At 36.7% G+C, this 22464-nt stretch overlaps 1 protein-coding gene across 2 annotated transcripts in view; it reads right to left on the bottom strand.

Annotated features, from left to right (window-relative positions):
* Positions 1–13725: 13725 nt before the first annotated feature.
* LOC131683789 (tol-Pal system protein TolA-like) overlaps positions 13726–22464 on the bottom strand; it is a 43350-nt gene continuing 34611 nt past the window's right edge. For both annotated transcript variants that reach the window (XM_058966093.1, XM_058966092.1), the window contains exon 4: positions 13726–14641. In XM_058966093.1, the coding sequence (XP_058822076.1) occupies positions 14246–14641 (396 nt within the window). In that variant the 3' untranslated portion in view covers positions 13726–14245. The remainder of the gene's footprint in view (positions 14642–22464) is intronic.

Here is a 22464-nt window from a genome sequence, read left to right as displayed (position 1 = left end):
TAAGCAGGGCCGTCGAGAGCGGCGGCGGGCCCCAAGGCTAGTGTTACTGACGGGCCCTTCTCAACTTACTTATTTGAATCTTGATTAGAGGACTTGTATATATTCATTCATATATGAAACTATGTTGCTGTTGCTAAAATTGCTATGGTTACGAGTTTTTCAATTAGCGGATTCCCGGGTACTCTTTTGCCCTGTTAAAAATGTACACAATGGTTAACAACCTTATTAGAGGTATATGGAGATAATCCGTGTATTCGCACCACGTTTGTGTCATCGCCTTTATATATACAGAGGTACTGACTTCATGTTGCCACATTCAATGATATATTTAATTTTGCGCAATAAACGCTTCTACTTGATTATTAGTCTGAAAAATAATCAGTACACTATGTCCAACTATGAAATTGTAAGGTATAGACATTGATCATCTTTACCTCCATTTGCAAATTTGATATTTTTAACTTCTCCAACAGATGATTTTAAGGGACACCTCGAAGAGTAAACAGGAATACAGTTTGACCACAGTACGGCCATTTTCCGCTTTGATCGTCATTCATTTTTATTCACGTTCGACACAGTAGGTTGAAGTAGGGGAGACTGGGGCTAGTTGGCGGGGTTTTTTGGTTTCAATTTTTATCGCCGATTTTTTTAAAGTGTTTGATGCATTGTTTCCATTTTTAGAGACAAAAATATGTGACGCGGAAAACCCGCTAACTTACCCCGGCCCCGGGGTAAGTTGGCGGTATGTGGGTATACGTTAAAAACTAAGCAATCAAATGGAGATTCAATTACTTCAAGGGTCCTTTTGGAACGTGCTGAATGTCTTTTCGAGAAAACTGTATATTAACCGACATTTGCTATTATATTTCAGTTTCAATACCCCGGAATTTTGACTTTGACGCGTACTCCCTATACAAAAGAAAATTTTTGAAATTTTTTATGCAATTGGCCGGAATAAATGTCTCCTGCATTGGCGAGATACACAAGAAAAAGATTTTCTTACTTTGGAGTGAATTCCAAAAATAAAAATATTTCATGATTTTATTGCACTGTAAATAGTACCGCCAACTTATCCCACGTGCAGCACCGCCAACTTGCCTCAACCGCATATTTTAATAAAAATTATTTAAAAAATTACTTTTGTTTGTGGATAGATGTAATATCTATACGGATGCTCTTTTCACGCGCTATCGAAAAATATAATCATTCGGGAAATAGATTTAAAATCACTCTAAATAACGCAAAGCATTTAAAATTTAGAACATTTACGTGGTATACTCGAAAACACAATATCACCCACAACTTCCACCAAACAAATCGTTTTGCAACAAAAACACATTGGATAACGGGTTTTACCTAACTTGAGGTACACAAGAAGAGCCAGCGCTATATGTCTAATTGAAACAGAGAAAAAGGGATTCCGCCAACTTACCTCAACCGCCAACTAGCCCCGGGCTCCCCTACGATGTTTTGCTTCTGTGGTTTAGACAAAATGATACACGGGTAGATTTATCTGTTGGTAGCGGTGGAGCAGTTTTTAGCTTTTGTTGTTAGCAAGAATAAGGTAGCAAATTCAGCTCGTAATTCTCGTTTAACCCTACAGCGGTTTCGTAACTTTTTCTATACGTAAACGGTTTTGTGGGGTACATTCGTACCCCAGAATTAAAACCGCTCTAATATGCCTAGTTTTTATTGAATTTATAATTAAATTAGATAGTTTTATTCAAAAATAAGCCAATCAAAGCAGCCTTTTCAAAAATAATCGTGCTTTGCAAATTTTTATGCACATTTTCATTTTTATACAATTTGTCCTAAAAATACGTCAACATCCCTTTTTAACCTTAATATTGCTATAACTTCGGAAGCTTCTAACCGATTTTTACTATCTATACGGCGTTGTAAATATTATTAAATTGCCTTTTGAATAAACAGTAAATAATTCAAAAACCGACCAAAAAGTGCATTTATTCCGATGCTTGTTTGAACACCAAATACAAATACAATACAAATAGTAAATATACAGCAATATGCAGTAACGAAGTTAAAATAGGCGATGAAGGAACAGACCAATGCATTGTACGTTCCAGAACTTGGGCTACAGAAGATGAGGAATTGAGTGGTGCGTAGTACATATTATATACAAATCATATTTTGACATCAAAACCAAAAAATACGATTACGATCCAAGCGCCTTTTCTAGTTACTTTGCTATTGCTAAGCATTATTAAATCAAATAACAGATTTAATTGTTCAGCAGTGTTGAAGCCTATACAATTTCACGCAAGTTACTATGTATCGATATTTTGCTTATAAAAAAGATATAATAAATTTTCCGAATTATATACACATGATAAAACACTAACGTAAACGGTTTTGTGGGGTACATTTGTACCCCAGACAAATTTTAAGCAGGCACTGTTAGGTTATTTAAGTGAAACAAATAGGTTGCACCAGCTTTAATGGAAGTTTAATAATCAAATTGATTTATGATAAAGTTTGCTTGCAGTTACAATAAACCGTAACGGAATAGCAGGGATTGCAAATAGCTCTGGGGTACAAATGTACCCCAAAAAAACCGTTGTAGGATTAAAAATATAGAACAACCGAGAAAATTTTCTAATCATAGCTTTTATGAAGGTTTTTTGGAAAGGAATGTGACGTTTTAATGTAGAAGTCGGTATGCAGTAATAGACAAAAATGACACAGAACGCAGTAATAAGGAATTAAACGCAAATAAAACAACTGCGAGTACAGCGGGCAAACGACTGCTATTACTGGTGACTGAATTGAACTGATTTGATTTCCTTATTTGGCACATAGCAATTGGCTTCTTATGGATATCACAAACATCTCTAGCGACGCCCAAAATTAGTGTTCCATCTTAACACAAAGCATTTTTGGCGAAAAATTATTTTAACGTGCTATAAAAATACAAATATACAAATAAAAATTTATTTCAATTACCGGTTAATTAAGGTCAGTCTACCTTCTCATCCCTCCATCCATCCCTAAAATCGTTCCGCCATAGATCCCCGGCAAAAACTAGCCCCACTGTGGATAAATTGTGTTGCTATTGTTTTTTTTGGAAATGTTCTTTGAGACCAGCTATTCGAGAATTGAAACAATTACTAAAAGTGAAAAAAGGTGCTCAATGTGGCAGGAGCTAATATCCTACAATTGCACCATATAAAACATTAATCACAGTCATTCGTTACGCAAAACAACATACAACACGCCAACGAATGCGGCAACGTTAACTAAAGCATCTCCGTATATATAGACAACGGATCTAAACAGGTGCGCTTACACGATTTATCTCTGCCCACTCCTGACATGGCGATAAAAAAAAGTTTATATCAAGGTACGGAGAAATGGATTTAATAACATTGAGGAACATTTTCCAGGGTAATTCTAATCCTTTTCCTGAAAAAGGCGACCAAACTATACTACAATATTCTAGTGTTGAACGCACATAGGCTACATATAATGTTTTTATTGTGTAGGGATCATGGAAATTATAGCTGAAGCGTTTAATAAAACCTAGTGTGCTGTTTGCTTTGTTAATTATTGTGTTATAATGATCTATGAATGTTATTTTGGAATCTATAATAACTCCTAGGTCTCTTATTCTGTCACACTTTTCTACTAGTTGATTTCCCAATAAGATTCTATTGTTCTGTATATTATTCTTTCTACTCAATGTTATGGAATTACATTTTTTTACATTCAGTTTCAGCAGGCTTTTATTACACCATGTATAAAATATATTTACTGCGTTTTGAAATGTCTGAAAGTCTTCACCATTTCTTATTTCTAGAAATAGTTTCATATCATCAGCATATATAAGAACTTTTACATTTTTTAGAATGAAGGAAATGTCGTTAACAAATAAAATAAAGAATAGCGGGCCCAAATGAGACCCTTGAGGGACTCCTGATGTAACTTGAATTGGGATTGATTTTATCCCTTTAAATCTAACAGCTTGTTCACGATTTGTAAGATATGATTGTACCCATGTAAGAAGTCCTGGCTCAAACCCCATTTTTTCTAATTTAAAAAGTAGCATGGGTATGTCGATGCGATCAAATGCTTTGCTAAAATCTGTATAAAGAGCTTCAACGTGGTTTCCGTTATCCATTGCTGTTAATGTGTAGTTAATGAATTCGAGTAGATTTGTACTTGTAGAACGCCCTTTGAAAAAACCATGTTGCACATGGGTAATTCTGTTCTTGATTTGGTGGAATAAATTTTCATTAACAATCGCCTCGAAAATCTTGGGAATGCATGAGATGATAGCTATTCCACGATAGTTACGCATATCGGATTTTTTACCATTTTTAAAAATTGGAACTAGGAAAGAGCTTTTCCATGTTTTAGGAAAACAACCTGATTCTAGAGACATGTTAAAAAGCCAAAATAAAGGAGCGGTTAGTTCTATTGACAAAGTTTTTAAAAACACCGGTGGAACGCCATCAGGTCCAGGGCTTTTAGAGCTATCCAAGTTTTTTAAAGCATCCATGATTGTATGTACTTTTATCTGTTTAATGTTAATATCTCTTGAAAGTTCTGGGAGGAATGAAAAGTATTCACGCTCTCGATCCTTCTCTGAAAATGTAGTGTAAACTTCCTGGAAGAATGTTGCAAAAAGATTGCAGATTTCCTCTGAGTTATCGCCTACCTTTCCATCAAGATGCATTTCTGTTGGGAAATAATCCGATTTTATTTTAGTTTTTACGTAATTAAAGAAGTTTTTTGGGCAAGTTTTTATATTGCGTTCTGTTCTTGCATTGTACTCTTCAAACGCGATATCAATGGCAAGGTTCAATTGATCGCATAGATTTAAATAGTTTGTTAAGTTATCTTCGCTGTTGAATTTTTTGTAGATTTTGTGTGCTTTCTGCTTACGATTTTTTAAATTTTTGATTTCTCTATTAAACCAGATGGGATGTTTTGAGTTATAGTGACGCCTTCTTCTTTTCAATGGTATATCTTCGTGAATGACTTCAAATAATATTTTGTAGAAGATGTCTACGGCAGCTTCAACATTTTCTTCATTTCTTAAAATCATTTGCCAGTTTATTGCATTAATTTTTTGCCTCAAGCTTTCATAGTTAGCGGACTCGTAATCAAATACCTCCTCAAATTCACTATCACCAGGTCTGTCGTTAACATGCAAGAATATAGAAAACTCAATGGCTGTATGATAAGCTTCATTCTTCCATAAGGGAGTAAGTGATTCCGTTACACAGAAGTCTTCGTCTATATTCGTCATTAATAAATCTAAATAGCAATGTCGCTGATTTCTTATGTGATTTATTTGATTAAGTCCTAAACTGGCAGATTTATCGCAAATGAACTGCAAAGTTTCATTTTCCCCTACAACAGGAAGTAGGATGCTCTCATTATCAGCATCTGGTATGAAATCAATACCGCGTTGATTGAAATCGCCATATATGTGAACTTTTACGTGCGGGGAAAGACTATTAATAATGCATTCAGCAGCATGATAAAACTTTTCGTAAGTCGTTTTTCGAGCAAAATTTGGAGGAAAATACACCGAAGCGAAAACGTGAGTTTCGTCTTTAACATGTACTTTCACCCACACATGCTCGAATTCTTTTGATTTTATAGTTTTGATAACTTCTGCATTTAGTTTTGCTGAAATCACAATCAAAGCGCCCCCTCCTGACTTCTTACCAGATACATGACAATCACGATCATCCCTAAATACATTGTAATTGCTCCCGAAAACTTCTTCACTTCTCACCGTTTCGTCCCAACTAGTCTCAGTTGCTAAAATTACGGAATAATGACAACCTAATATTTTGTTTTGAATCACATTCATCTTAGCTGCACTTTTCATGCGGTTAAAGTTTTGGCAATAGACCAAGATTTCTGTTCTTGACTGAGATTCTCTTGGAGAAGTGTTAGTTTTATGGGAATTAATTAGACCTAGCTCTACCTCTTCTAAATCTTGAATCGCAATATGATTTGTCAATTCATTATTATCTTGCTCTAATGAGCGCGTCGATAGCGGCAAAAACACTGACAGGCGCCAATTCCGGAGGGGTACATAGGTGTGGCAGCAGCTGTTCGATGTGAGGTGCTAGGTTGGTCGGTAGGGCACGGGTTTAAAACATCGCCTTTCTGGAATGCAATGGTAGGTCTGAACGAAGTTGAAGGTGGCCTCGAAAAACGTTTCTTTGCCTCAGCCAGTAGCTGTCTATCCAACGGAAGATTGTCGATGTCACGGCGTTTGTTATCGTGGTACGCAAATCTGCTGTGGTTGTAATTACATCCGTTATTTTTGTCGAAAATTGTGTGGTGTTTGTAACCGTGATTCTTGCGACGCTTAGTATTATTATTACTGTTACGGGTGGTGTCAAGTGCATTAGCGGGCCTCTGTTTATTCCGTTTCTTCTTTATTCTTGCTTTCTCCGCCGCTTTTTGCTGATTGAGACGACGCAATTTACGTGCGTCGTATTCGGACCAATCGGCCTTCCATACCTTAGAGTTGCCAAGGAAACGCCAGCCTGAGTTACTGGCTGCCTCGACGGACATCTCAGCCTCTAAACTAGGGGAGGAATCTGTTGCGGGTGAAGCAGCAGTCTTTTGTTCCAGTGAGTTTACTGCACTAGAAATTTGCTTTAACTCATCGATAATATCATCCGTGAATATTGGGTTTACATAACTCATATTCTGAGCCGAACAGTTGTTAGCCATGTCAGTTATCACGCTGCTGACCTTTTCAATTTCTGAACAAATTTGTTTCAACTCGCGTGTCATATCGGTGGTCAGTTCATTGACATAGGCTGCGATGTTGTTTTTCGTAGCTTTCATCGATATGTCGAATAATGATGTTAAGTGATTTTTTGTGGCAACGACATCAGTTTTGCCAGTTTTGTTGGAAGCAGCCAGCTCATTCCACAACTCCGAGGTTTTGGCTATGTGTGCAACCGCGTTATTATGATTAGCTGCAGTTGTTTTAATTTCGCCTTTCAACTCGTTTAAGAGCATTTCGATACATTCAAATCCATCACGGACATTGAAGTTGCTAAACGTGGATGTGAGTTTGTGATTCGACTCCATAACTAGTTGAGGTTGATGGCTTCTTGTTGTTGTCTGTACAGTTTATCGAAATTTAACTCCATCACGAGACGCTTCTGGCACTCGTAGCATATTGGCAGCATGTATGTTAGTATTCTTTGCTCATGATTCCTCTGAGCACCAACGCATGCAGCGTGGAATTTTTTCCCGCATGATCCATTGCAGTACCACACATGTTTGTCGTCACTCACTGTACAATTATTAATCGCGCACGGCATGTTTTACTTACGCAGCAATGATAAATGAAAACAATACAAATTAAAACCCGCACGGTTAAACTTTAAACGGCGCAAATGGAAACGCGACCGAACTGTTACGACGACTTGAATACAAAGCCTTGAATAAGTAGATGTCTGATTTTTAAAGGAAATTTTTTAAGGAAACAAAGTCTAGGAGACCGCGAAACAATTTGAGGTTTTTGGAATAGGTTATTAAGCAAAAACCTTTTCATGCCGTGAAGATTGATGAAAATTTCACTTTTCATAGCATCACTGCTGCTGACGGTAGACTTAAATACTAAATTTTCAACTTTCTCTTATTATGTACAAAAGAAGCCTCACTTCATCCCCTAAAATTCTTGCGAACTGGCCAAACAGTATATATAAATGATTTAGACACATTAAGAGAAGATCAAAACAACGGTTCGTGGTTTTCGAGACCTTGTTTTTTTTTTAAATTTTCTATAAAATCCACATAACGATTTATTTTTAGGAAGCAATGGGCGAATTATTTTGTGAAAGTTAATTTTCCCATGCAAAATCCCATGTAAACTTTTAACGTTCTTAGCTCAGGGATCGAGCTAAAAATTTGCACAGTTGTTCTAGGACCCAAATGGTACCTAAAAATTTGCTGGGAGCTGAATCTAATTTTTGTCCCACTCTACTGAATAGCCAACTTATTTTCCGGTTAGGATCCGTGGGACAAAACGGTAAATAGATAGATGAACCTTGTCAATGGGGAAATAGTTAGGGAAAGCAGAGTCATTGATGTGAGGTTGAGCTGTCTGTCTGTATGTATGTATGTGTCAAACAATCTCACTATTTTTTCTCAGAGATAGCTGGACCGATTTGTACAAACTTAGTCTCAAATGAAAGGTACAACTTTCTCATCGGTTGCTATTGATTTTTCATTGATCAGACTTCCAGTTCCGGAGTTACTGGTTGAATAGAACGACCACGCAGCAAATTTATATATAAACTGGTTGCGACTGTTTAACCGAGGTCCGCAGGGTCGAATCTCTAATCCAATTAGATTCAGGTTGTCGAGATCGCAAAAGGCTCTGTGTTTGTATATGTGTGTGTGTGTGGATGTCAAATAATGTCACTTAATTTTCTCAGAGATGACTGAACCAATTTTCACAATCTTAGTTTCAAATGAAGGGTAAAACGCTCCTGCAATTGAATTCTTAGTGAATACGACTTCCGGATCCAGAGTTACGACTTGAAGAGTACGGTCACACAGCAAATTCCCATATAAATATGGTGTCGGAATGATGTAATACATTGAATACGTGGAATACATCGGTTCAACTTTACTTGGATTTGCGGGTCTAGATCACTAATGACCAACCAAAGTAGCTTTGACAACATTTGCCACCTACGACGGTTCGTGGTGCGCTCGGGGAACTCGCCAAGTTTCTAAGCTAATATCACACCTATTTTCCAGCGAACTTTTAACCGATTTTTACAAATTTAATTTCAAATGAAAGATGTAATATCCCCATTGACCGCTATTGAATTTCATTCAGTTCTGACTTGTGGCTCCGGAGTTAAAGGCTATTTTTTACGGTCACATAATAATTTCCCAAAAAACCGGTACAATCGTAATACAACATAGGCTAAAAATCTATTGTCAAATGAACATCAAATTATTTCGATTCAAAAGCCTAGAGTCACTGAATCAAAGATTTTTGGAATTTATTAGCCACTATCTATGATTACGAAAGTCCCAGGTTCCGGGCATATTCCAGAACTACAGTCACATCGGTGATGACTGAACCAGTTTTCACAGACTTAGTCTCAAATGGAAGTTATAATATGCAATTTGGTGTTGTACCCCGCAACTCCTCTTTCCTCTCATACCTCCTCGTCCTATTTTCCCATCACCCCTCTCTCAGACCAACCTCACACCCGCATTCCATTCATCCATCTCGTATACCAAAATAGCTTACGTGGTTCCCGGCGCCATCTACTCTTCTTACTAATAAGACCACCCCCTCCCCCCATGTCAAAACGTGTTGAACTCACGCTGATTAAACTAATTAAATACTATATTTTTGCTTGTTTCAAGTGTGTCAGTGTCGACATTTTGCTTATCAGGTTCGTGGCAATCGTACACTTATATATACTTACCAAGTGTAATAAGAATGTAATAGATATTTCCACAGTGGTCAATTGAACGTAACTAGCTATCAAATCATAGCTTAGATAAATGAGAAAGGCACAATTGAATCACTAGATGGATTAAAACAAGTTTTTCCTGTATCAGCACATGTTGCTTCTAAGACGATTGGTCACGATTTTAAAGATTTTCGGAGGAATCTTCGTGCAATTCCTCATATAAACGCTTGAATTTATATTATTTTGGCATGATTGTCATGTATCCTAAGATCGTCACAGATAAAACTGAGCTGAGACTCCGAATGCACTACAAGTAGTGGGAGTAGGCAGTCTAATTTGTTGGGATGAAAACAGCGAACTCTATCGTACAGGGTGTTTGGTTCATTAATGAGAACCTCTCGAAGGGTGACAGAGGATCAAATTTAGGAAAAAATTGTTCTACATATTCCAGGCTATCGTGTGCTCGGTTTGTTCCAGAGAAGGATTCTGCGTTCAGTACTCAGCGTAGAATAGAAAATGGAGAATGGCGCAGACGCACGATCGACGAACGGTACTAAATATACAACCATGCTTACATTCCACGGCAGACGCACGATCGACGAACGGTACCAAATATACAACCATGCTTACATTGGAAGGCTGATAGAACACGGCAAACTACAGTGGACTGGACTTATAGCGCGAATTCAGTCGAAGAGAAACCAGCTAAAGTGATCAGAACCTGGAAGAGGTCGTCGAGGCAAGCCCCGCACTCGCTGGCTGTGCAAAATTGAGGAAGAAGAACGTGCGGTGGGCATCCATGGAGGTTAGAGACTTCCGGTCCAAGATTGAATGACCTGGAAATTTAAAATATATTCAATTATGATTCGGAGTAGTCGAATTTTTCGGCCGCTAACAACTAACAAAGCTGAAGCACGAGATAGAACTTGGCGAACACTAGGAAGTATTCACCATTCGAAGACCTGTTTATTAGTAAACAAATACTACAAATTTTATAGACTATTGTACCATAATGAATGATTATTTGTAATACGCCAAAGACATGAATGAAATGAACGTTGTGATACTTTAGTATTAAAAGTTAGTATTGATATTATGTACATTAACCCATTCATGCCCCACTTTATTCTAGCGTATATAGGATTCCAAAATAATTTTTCATTGAAGCCGCAGGATCAAGAAGCATGAAATACCTTTTTTATAAAGGTATGTTGTTCTTTCGCAGTGCTACAAGCTACTAAATATTTATCTTCCGATGTTCAATACAATTCTCCTAGAATGTTTACAATAATCAACTTGTATGCAAAAGGTAGTTGAAGACAGTCCAAATTGATACGGTTTATCAGTTTTAAATAATAATTCGACTCATCAAAGATATATCGAAAATGCTAGTGCTCAAATGAAATGTAATAGTCTCAACAAATAGTTTTACAGGCAAATCTTGCATTATCCAAAAATTATAATTGTTGATAAACATCATTATTTATAAACAAAATTGATATGAAGGAGTGGTTGACCGTAAGCCACAAGCGTAATGTTTTAAAAAGATTTGTTCAATTCGTTGATAAGTTTTTCAACATCTGTAATTTTTTTTACACAATTGCAATGAATTTTATTTTGATGCTTTAGTAATTCTGCAAAAAATATTTTTTGCTTTGGTGTAATTTTAAATTTAATTAATCTTTCATGTATATTTCATGCTTTTATTTTATGGTAATTGTAACTATTTTTTTGTTAGGGGAAACTTTGCCACTGCGACCACTATTCAGGTTATCTTTTGTGGCTGCCCCTGTTTGCTCTACATGTTACAAATTGCCCGAATCCAATGTAGATGGAAGCGAGTTGTTTGTTTGTCCACATGTGTCGTCCCAACCGGGTAATACATTAGTTATAAATGTAGCTAATGATCCGTTTGGCACAGGTATGCCATACCTCGTAAGGTGTCATAAGATGCCTTCCGAAGAATCGCTCCCTCCGAAAAAATAGTACTGCACAATGGCAGAGAATATGTTCTGAACTCGTTATTACAGAATCGACAAATACCATTTTGACCTTTGCCAATTTTTTCAGATGCTACTTAGCAGGACAATGTCCCGTAAGTAAACCTGTAAGCGCCTTCTACGTTACGCCAGTCGTTTAGTAGTTGATCTCTTACCCAAGCCGAAAGTTCTAGTTTGATGACACAGGTAGATACACTTAGAAATGGTTCTGGTCCAACAAACATGTTTGATGAATCACGTCTGGCTAATTCGTTGGCCACTTCTACATAACATACTAAGTATAACTAACATCTTATATTTTATAGAGGGTGTGCCAGCAGTTGAACACCAACTGGTGTGCCTCTCCTTGCTCAAACAAGAGATCTTTTAGGCACCAATTATTATCATAGTTAAAGACCATAAACGCGGAGCGAACATGTGAACCGAGTTATAGCGTCACCTTACACGTGGAAATTTATGCGTAACATCGCCCCCAGGTCTGATTTGTGAATTTGGAATGCTTTTTACTCGGTTAATTCGAAATTGGTAGAATTGACAATGAAAATTCCGCCCTTTTGGTTTGGCCTGTGGGGTCCAGATGGTTATTTTTTTTTCCTGCAGTTTGTTATGCGCTAAGATAAATTTTAAGAATTAATTTTTAGGTAAGTTTAACACATTTTCTCCAAAAAGCGTTTATGAGATGAAAGAATTATCCGAAAATAGGTAAACAACGCAGCTTCCAAGCACAGTTTTCTAATAATCATGAAGGCAAAAAGGGTGAAACTGTTACATGTAGCAAAAGTAAGAAAGATATAGTATCTTTCTTTCTTTAGCTAAAATTTAATAATATAAAACAAGTGCATGCTTTTTAATGAATAATTATGAGAAAATCTTGATAATAAATTTTCAATTTTTTTTGGAAATTTATTATAAATTTTATTTTTGGCCCCGAGCGGCAAACCCCTCGCGCCGCCACTGTTAATTTGAACACTTATTAAACGAAACCGCCGATGTGATATTGCTAACGAAAAATTCTACGTATTTCTGAAATGGGTACGGGTTACAGCACGGCTCACAGAAAGGAGACTTGCTATTCCGCGAATTGACAGTTTTCAGTGACGTCAGAGAAATCGTTGAGATAAACAAACGGATTTCTCGAAAGTTGTTAATTGACAATATTTGAGCTCTTACGGTGGAAAAAATAGTGTGCAATGGATTTTTGACGTAAATTACGCCATAATTACACCAGACAAAGTGGATAATCAGTGCATCTATGTGATTATTAGCGTAAATAAGGAATTTGGATGCATGCCATAGAAAACATATCTCACCGTAATTTTCTGATCATAGCAAAGGTTTTGGACATCCGCATAGCTTCCTTGTGATTTACCAGGTGCCGATCATTCGATAGCAGCAAACAATACAAGAATTTCATGTAAGTGTTTTCGCCGACGATTTCTATGACGCGCTCTCGTCAAATGTTTACACTCTAACGAGCTAGCCTAGTATATGTAAGCCGTGGGTTACAGATTGAAAAGATTTATTGATGACCGTGACGACAGTGTTCTACAGCTGATATTAACCTGGGACGGGACGTGCAAAGTGAAATAAAGTAACTGTTAGCGCGAACCGGCAATGGCCTGTCATTGCGAACCGGACATTTTTTGACGATTTTCAATTCCTTGTAATGGACAGTGTCTGGGTAGTATCGTAATATCCTGGCTATAAACAAGGTGTTTTTGGAAAATATATTTTATATATTGCTTAGATGCATGTACATTTATAGAAACAAATATGCAAAGTGCAACGACGATACGTGCAATTTTATTATTCTGCTCAACAGTTGGTTAATGTTGTTTTACACAGCTCAGACAAACGATAACATAATTCATGTCATGTTTGATCTCTATTATTTTCGGCACAAATCTGTACCTCATCGGCAGAAATCTATGCCGCATCGGCACAGCACTATCATCGACATTTGCTTGAAATAATTTTGCAAGCGGATTTTTCCCTGCAAAATAACATCAACATAGGAAGGGAAAAAGAAGACCGTCTTCGCATGTCCCGTCCCAGATATTAACCTGAAGGAGGTGCTTCTTCTAGCAAAGCATTTCCGCTTGAACAAAACTACTTACGTTTGATGCAGTTCCAGTACAATGAATTTGATTATATGAATTGAAACTGTAAAGAAATAAAAACTGGAATATATTTAGCAGCTCAACGGGGCCGACTTGGATTGGTAGAAAAAAAAATACTTATACAACGTATTTATAATTCTTTTATTTCATTTCCATCAAAGCAACAAACATATTCCCTGGCATAAAAACATGTTTAAATTAGTACGAGATACAATTAACAGCAATTTCGAAATAAATAAATTAATTTCTATCGTGTACGAAACTAGGTTTGAGTGAATTTCACTAGATCGAATTGCGTGTGAATTCGACTGCCAAGGGTTGACAAAATAAAATATACAAATGACAACGTCGCATCATGACCGACCAGTAAGGCTCTACTACTTGCCGCAAATAACTAGTGGTCTAGGAAGGACAGGCTTAAAGAAATTGAAATCAACTACTACAACTTTATAGGTAGGTACATGTTATCCGATAATAGCGTCCGATGCAAAACTTTCGATTTCACGTTTATCCGGTTTAAGCGGCTTGCGCAGATTGTTGTTTTCCTACGCAAAGGCTCGTCAAGTTCACCGCGTAATACAGCGATGCTATCCGGTGATCATTGATCGTAGTCTGCTCATACATTTCTTTCTTCTATTAAAACATAGAGAGTTTGTTAAACCTTAATGGTTCACAGCTGCTAATATCCAGGGTAGTTGTAGCCTTGTTGGGAGGGTTTGAAATCATTATACTTATGATTGGATGGTGCCTCGTTTTCGGCACTGTTGATATCGTCTCCATTCTGGTGTGCGTTTTGAGTTTTGAATGATTTCGCTTGTAACTGATGGTCCACGACACCAGTGCGGTGTGTGAGAGCAGCATGAGCCGCAGCTTCAGCAGCATTGTTCTGTGCTTCCTGGGCCGAGGCGGATGCTTTGTGGGCTGCTTCCTGCGTGGCCTCGAAGTCCACTCGGGCCGCGTTCAGTTGTTCCTCGATCGATTCCACTCGTGACTTGGCTGCACCAACCATCTGGGTTTGTGATGCGAGTTCAGCAGCAGCCTCACTTGCAGCTTGCTGGGCATGCTCTGAAGCGACCTGCTTGACAAAAAGATTTAATTTTTGTTAGAATTTGTTTCTGACATACAAACGATTGCAAGCTTGAAAATGTGTAGAGAATGCAATAGCAAGCAAAGTTGGTATATAGTTGAATTTTGCGATATTTTCTAGATTCTAAGTTTGAGGTTGAACTTTCGGCGAGTTTGGTAAATCAAGTACGCTGCTTCGTCATATTTCAGTTGTCATCTAAATACCCAACTCGAAACGTTTCGGTGATTAGAAACATTATTTCAAGTAAAACAATCTTAAAATCAGATTTTCGGTTTTTCCATGTTAAAACACTTATTGATTATTTTAACTTGTTCTACAAACTTGCAGATATCACTAAAATGGAGCTTTTTGTTGAAGGAACCAATACTGTGAAACCAATATTTCCAATATAAACTAGCACTATGTTCGTCAAAGGTACTGTATCATTCAATGAATAAATCAAATATTACATAGAAACAGGATATAGTGGGACCCATTGTTTGGGTGATAATTTATGTATGACGGTTTATAACATAAAATGTATTTATATTATTTTTAATTTATAGACACTATTAGCTATAAGCAAAATATTTTATTTCACATGCACCTACAATGTAGAACATGTTGAGCAATTATGGTTACAATATGGAAAGGTTAAAAATACTAATTTTGAGGTTAAGCTGCCAAAGAACAACGCTTTCGGCTCAAAAATTAAATCTACAAATTCTACACGGTATTTTCAACAAAATTGTTCCAATTACAATATTTTCCAGCTTTGCTGAAGACCTCAAACATTTATACAAATTTTGATTTTTTTTGGTCCAGGGGTTCAACTTTAAATTAACCAATAAGGTTAGATTCCCAAAGTCATAAAAGTGGTAAACGTAAAATACCTATTTGAGGCCTCAGTTAGCGTTATATAACATTGGTGTCCTTGGAAAAACAATTCCACAATTTCTATTTTTAAGGTGGTTAAGGTCATTAAGCATTAAACACATTTTATGTTATCAGCTGTCGTACATGAATGGTCATTTAAACAATTAGTCACACTATTCCTTTTACTATGTAATATTTAATTTATTCTTTGAATAATAGAGTAGCTAAAGTTTGGCTGCCACAAAGTGCCTTTGAAAATAGAAATCTTTGATGAAAATAGTTATTAGTAGAAATTTATATGAAAAAAAGTTTTAGAAATCAAAATATTGATGTAACAATATTGATTCCTCCAACAAAAAGTTTTATTTTAGTGACACCTGCAAGTTTGTGGAACATGTTCAAATAATCAATTAAGGATTCAGCATGGAAAAGTCGAAAAACTGATTTTTGGTCATATACGCAAAAAAACATCAATTTCGCCTCGAAAATGAGGTCTGATGTAAGTGATATCTTAGACGAAGTTATTTCAAAAGTAATATTCTACAACTTGCCGAAGATATCTCCCATCTATAAGAAAAATTGGATTTTTTTTGCTCGTGTACTCTACTTTAGTCTAATCAAAAAGGATTTTATTTACAAAGTCATAGAATAATATTGTGAATAATAATCAGATATTACAAAATCGATTAATTAAAATATTACCGAATAAAATCGATAGAAACCTTTAGTTAGTCTTAAGAATGTTGTGGTAATATGCTATGTAAAAAATTAAACTGCGGCGTAAATAGCAATCCAAAAATCGGCTCTATCATCTCTTTAAAAAAATGGTGAGATTATTTCGCATATACAAACATACATACAAGCATACACACTAGAGTGGGACATGGTTATATGAAAAAAATAAAATATGGCTCCGAGTAACTTTTTGGGTCCCATTTAGCTCCCAGAACAACTCTGCAAATTTTTAGCTCGATCGGTGAAACTATATTTTTGCGCCCACTGTTTAAAGTTTACATGGGATTTCGTATGGGGAAATTGTCTTTTGCAAATTAATTCTTCCAAGAGTCGCCCGTTACCTCCTAAAAATAAATAAGTGTCTGATTTTTATAGGAAATTTGTCAAGGAAACAAAGTCTAGAGGACTGCTAAACGATCTGATACTTGTGGAAAAAGTTATTAAGCAAAAACTGATTGATGCCCTGAAGATTGATGAAAATTTCACTTTTCATAGCATCACTGCTTTTGGCGGTCTAATTATATACAAAATTTTTAACTTTCTCCTATTATGTATAAAAGAAGCATCAAAGAATCCCTCAAAACCTTGCAAAGTGGCGAAATAGTATAGATAAACGATTTAGACACATTAAGAGAGGATTAAAACAAAATTGCGTATAATTGTACAACCAACAGCAGTGGTGCTAGAAAAAATGAATATTTTATCAAGCGTCAGACCATCAATTGGTTTCTGCTTAATAACTTTTTTCTCAAACGTCAGATTGTTTCGTGGTTTTCGAAACTTTGTTTCTTTGTTAAATTTCCTATAAAAGCCACTTAACGATTTATTTTTAGAAAGTAATGGGCGACTCCTGGAGGAATTATTTTGTAAAAGTTAATTTTCCCATACAAAATCCCATGTAAACTTTAAACAGTGGGCGCAAAAATATAGTTTCACCGATCGAGCAAAGAATTTGCACAGTTGTTCTAGGACCCAAATGGTACCTAAAAAGTTGCTCGGAGCGGGAAACTAATTTTTGTCCCACCCTAATACACACATATACAAACCACCACAAAACCGAGATGGTGTTGATGAGCAACTGCAGCAGGCAAGAATGTCGGTCGGAGAATGATCATCAACTCAACGCGGGAAGTTAGACAACTGGGAGTGATTATAGACGACCGGCTAACCTTTAATAGACACATCGATCACGCATGCGGGAGGTCCGTAAATGTGATCTCCGCACTACCTCGGACCATGCCCAACATTCGGCGATCAGCAGCAGTTAAAAGTGACTAAGGCGAGTATCTCCACATCGGTGCTCAGGTACGCTGGACCTGCTTGGGTAATGGTACTGCAGACGAAGAGGAACACATCTCGGCTGAACAGCACGTTCAGGCTGTTGGCCTTGCGAGTGTCTAGCGCGTATCGAACTAGCTCGTCAGAGGCAGCTTGAACGATTTCCATAAACCTACTCGAAGATGATAGCGAGTGTTATAGGAATCGAGGTACGAGAGGAGTCCGTAAACGAGCCCGAGCTGATACCTTCAGCAAGTGACATCATCAGTGAGATAACGCTGTAAGGGATCATTCATAAATTACGTAACGCAAAAATTGCCCAAAATTGACTCCCCCTCCCCCCATGTAACAAATTGTCACAAATTTCTTCATCCCTCCCTCCCCTGTTACGTAACAAATTCCTAGAAATTTTTTTTTCTTCGGTGAAAACATGTTACGTAACGATCTAGCTAACTCCTCCTCCCCCTATGTCACAACATGTCACAACTTGTTGTACCCCCCCCCCTAAAAGCGTTACGTAATTTATGAATGGTCCCTAAACGGTAGATGAACCCATCGACTAATTCCTTGCCTGTCGGTGTGGGTGAAGAGAGCACACGGTGAGGAGAACTTCCACATGACGCGGTTCTTGTCTGGTAATGGCTGTTTCAAAAAGTATCTCAACAGGTTTGGACACGCGAGTTCGCCGTTCTGCGTCGCGTGCGGTGATGCAGAGGAAACGCATGTGGTTCTCGAATGCCTGCGGTTCGAACACGAGAAAAACGAAATGAGACCCATTGTCGGTGAGGACGTTAACATGACCAATATTGTCCAAAGAATGTGCGCGGACAAAGAAAAATGCCGTGAACAGAACAGTCGTTCAGATTATGTCAGCTTTGTAACAAAGATGGCGGGAGGAGCAACGACCAGCAACGTAGCAGCTCCGAATCGTCGAGGCACCGATGAACCAGAAGTTTCACTCCAACCGGAATTGTGGCGCCGACCTTACCACTCGACAAGTCAATCTGCAGAAGAGATATTAAGTAGACCACCGGGCGCGTCCATATTAGGCTAGATCTACTGCCGGGGACTAGACTGAGTACACGCATCGTCGATGTTTGGTCGTCGGGGCAGCTAAGAACTGGATGTTATCCTCCCCCGGAATCGCAGAACTGACCTCGGTATCTAACCGATCAGCGTCGAGATAGCGGCTTCGAAAGAGCTTTCGTCGGGAAATTTCTCTGTCGGAGTAGGCTACGCTACCGCCGGGCACTAGTTCGAATAGATCGCGAAGTGGTACCGGCAAATAGTCGTTGAGGCACCTGTGAATTCATTCGTCGTTTTTTGCAACGAATTATTTTCATGCATTGTAAATAGTAGGTTTCGTTCATTTCATGAACAAGAATAGCCGCTTGATAAACGAAAGCTTTCGTAAATTTTACATATTTAATGTACACTGCACGAATGTTATCGTTGATAACGACATTATTTTTCGTGAATGAAACGAAATGTTTTATTTATTTTAATAAACGTGTGTGTATATTACGAACGATTTCGTTGGTCGCACGAATTCAATTCGTTTATTTTAGAAAAGTTTGCGTATTTATTAGCCTGTTGTTGTTTTCATTCGATCTTTTGGGATCGACGTTTGACAACATCGATTTTTTTTTAATTAAAAACAATCGATGTGGCCAAATCGATTTTATTGTGGTACGAAGAAATGGCCGCTTGATGAACGAATTTTTTCGTAAATTTTACTTATTTAGTTTGCATTGCACGAATGTAATCGTTGATAACGACATTATTTTCCGTGAATGAAACGAAATGTTTCGTTTATTTTAATAAACGTTTTTGTATATTACGAACGATTTCATTGCTCACACGAATTTATTTCGTTCATCTTAGGAAAGTTTTTGTATTCATTAGCATATTATTTTTTCAATCGATAAGTTAAGATCGATGTTTAACAACAAAGATTTTTTTTTAACTAACTAAAAGGACCGATCTTGTAAAATCGATTTTATTTCAACCTGTTCACCTCTATTGGGGAAAGATTGTGGTGTGAAGCAATAACCGCTTGATGAACATTGCAGGAAGGTTTTCATTGATAACGACATTATATATCGGGAATGAAACGAAATGATTCGTTTATTTCCATAAATGTTTATGTATATGATGAACGATTTCGTTGGTCGCACGAATTTATTTAGAAAAGTTTGCATATTTATTAGCCTCTTATTGTTTTCAGTCGATCCTTTGCGATCGATGTTTGATAACATCGATTTTTTTTAATTTTAAAAAATCGATGTGGCCAAATCGATTTTATTGTGGTACGAAGAAATGGGCGCTTGATGAACGAAAGTTTTCGTAAATTTTACTTACTTAGTTTACATTACATGAATGTAATCGTTGATAACGACATTATTTTTCGTGAATGAAAGGAAATGTTTCGTTTATTTTAATAAACGTTTATGAATATTACAAACGATTTCGTTGGTCGCATTCGATCTTTTAGGATCGATGTTTGACAGCACCGATTTTTTTTAATTAAAGGGATCGATCTGGCGAATACGATTCTATTTCAACCTGCTCATCGTTATTGAAGACTAGAAAGATTGTGGTGTGAAGAAATGGCCGCTTGATAAACGAAAGTTTTCGTAAATTTTACTTATTAAGTGTACATTGCGCGAATATTATCTTTGATAACGACATTATTTTTCGTGAATGAAACGAAATGTTTTGTTTCTTTTAATAAACGTTTGTGTATATTACGAACAATTCGTTGGTCGCACGAATTCATTTCGTCCATCTAAGAGAATTTTTCGTATTAAATAGCATATTATTTTGACATTGCTCCTGCAGAGAAAAACTCAAACTTATTCATACAAAACCAACGAACAGTTCGCGATGGCTCAACTGAGTCCGTACTGCTCCGGATTATGGATCAACTGAAAGAGGTTCAGGAAATCTACGGATACGGATACGGCTACTATATAAGCAGACCGAAACCGTCGTGATGATCAACAATTATCTGACGTATAGCAACAATGACTCCATATTTTACCTCTATTGAAGCTCTGTTGACGTTAACGGTTTGACGAATGTTGCTCGTAAATATTATAAAGACTTTCGTATATAGCAGCGAAGAATTCGTTTGCCTAATGAAGCCGTTTCGTAATAAGCCAACGAAAGTCCTTTCGTGGTTTTCACGAAAAACTCGTAATGAAAAATAAAAGTGTTACAGTAGAACTACGAACGATTCATTATATGTACGAAAAATTCGTATATATTATGAACATTTTCTGTACGAATCTAACTCCTAGCGATTTACGAATATATTTTAACAGTGTGGTCTTCAGCAAAGTAGTGAAATATTGTATTAGGAACAATTTTGTTGAAAATACCATATACATACTGTAGATTTATTTTTTGAGCCGAAATCGTTGTTCTTTGGCAGATTAACTTCAAAATTATTTTTGTATATCTTATATTGTAACCGTAATTTATTAACTCAATATTTTCTAAATATAGGTACTTATAGAAGCGTGTAAAATATAACATTTTGTTAATAGCTATTAATGTAAATAAATAAATAATAATATATAATATATAAAGTAATATAAACACGTTTTATGTTATAAACAGTCGTACATTTTATAAACGGTCACTCAAACAATGCGTCCCACTATATTCTGTTTCTATGCAATATTTATATTTTTTCTTGAAATAATAGAGTATCGGAATAGCTAAAGTTTGGCTGCTCGAAAGTGCAAATCTTTGATAAAATAGTGCAAATTTATATGGGAAACAAGGAAGTCAAAATATTGATTTTACGTTATTAGTTCCTTTAACAAAAAGTTATATTGTAGTGATACCTGCAAGTTTGTAGAACATACTAAATTAATCAATTAAGGTTTTTGGCATGGAAAGGTCGATAAACGGATTTTGAAGCCATTTTTACAAAACACTCCAATTTCGCTTCAAAAATGAGGTCTGATGTCTGTGGTATCTTATACAAAGTTATTCAAAACATAATATTCCACGACTTTGCCGAAGATTTTTTTTTGAAAATCCGTTTCCGAAAATCCGAACCCGAAGACCACCCTCAAAATTTTTCTTGAAATTTTTTTTTTTTTGCTCGGTGCCAGTTCCATTTAAAAAGTTGTAGAATGATATTGTGAACAAAGAATTGCTGGCTCTAAAAAGACATCTTAACCCCCAAACAATATTTGCGCCGAGCTTTGCGTGAAAAAAGTCCAGGTTATGAACAATGACATGAGAAGCCCCCATCGCGCGAGTCAAAAGTGGTCCAAAACTACTTAGAGACACTCAACTGGGAGATGCTACGTCATCCCGCTTATTCACCAGACCTGGTCCCTTCCGATTATCATCTGTTTTCACCGATGGGTCACTCGGAGAACAGCACTTCGATTCATACGAAGACGTCGAACAAAACAAAAATACACGAATTATGAGAAACACGCAGTTTTAGTTTTAAAATGGAAACATCCCAAGCAACCAGAAGTTCGGATAATACTTGAAAAACACACTTTAAAGTTAACATAAAGTTCTTAGCGAGCCTCCAAACCGCTTAAGCTTTAGTGGAACTTAAAGCTGCTTAAGCCGCTATTAGAACATGAAACGTATTGCAAAATTACTTGAAACTAGAAGCTTACGCAGCTCCCTTATACGAACTTTCGAGCATATTTGGCAACACTGAAACCAAAAATAATTATTTTTCTAAATTCCTAGACTCATTTTCCTCAAAATGCGTCTCACCGATTGTTTATAAGCTAAATTAAGTCAAAGATATGAATAAAAGTTAATAATTGATACTTTTTGCTGTGGAAAATTTTCCATGCACGATTATGACACGCCATATAAATTTTGTCATCAGTACGCATTTATGACACATGTTTTTTGTTTGTTTGTTTTTATTTACGTGACTTTAAATTAATTTTCAT

This window comes from Topomyia yanbarensis, chromosome 2 (genome assembly GCF_030247195.1).
Source record: "Topomyia yanbarensis strain Yona2022 chromosome 2, ASM3024719v1, whole genome shotgun sequence".
Taxonomy (NCBI): domain Eukaryota; kingdom Metazoa; phylum Arthropoda; class Insecta; order Diptera; family Culicidae; genus Topomyia; species Topomyia yanbarensis.
The sequence above is the reverse complement of the archived record's forward strand: the minus strand, read 5'-3'. Positions and strand labels throughout refer to the sequence as shown.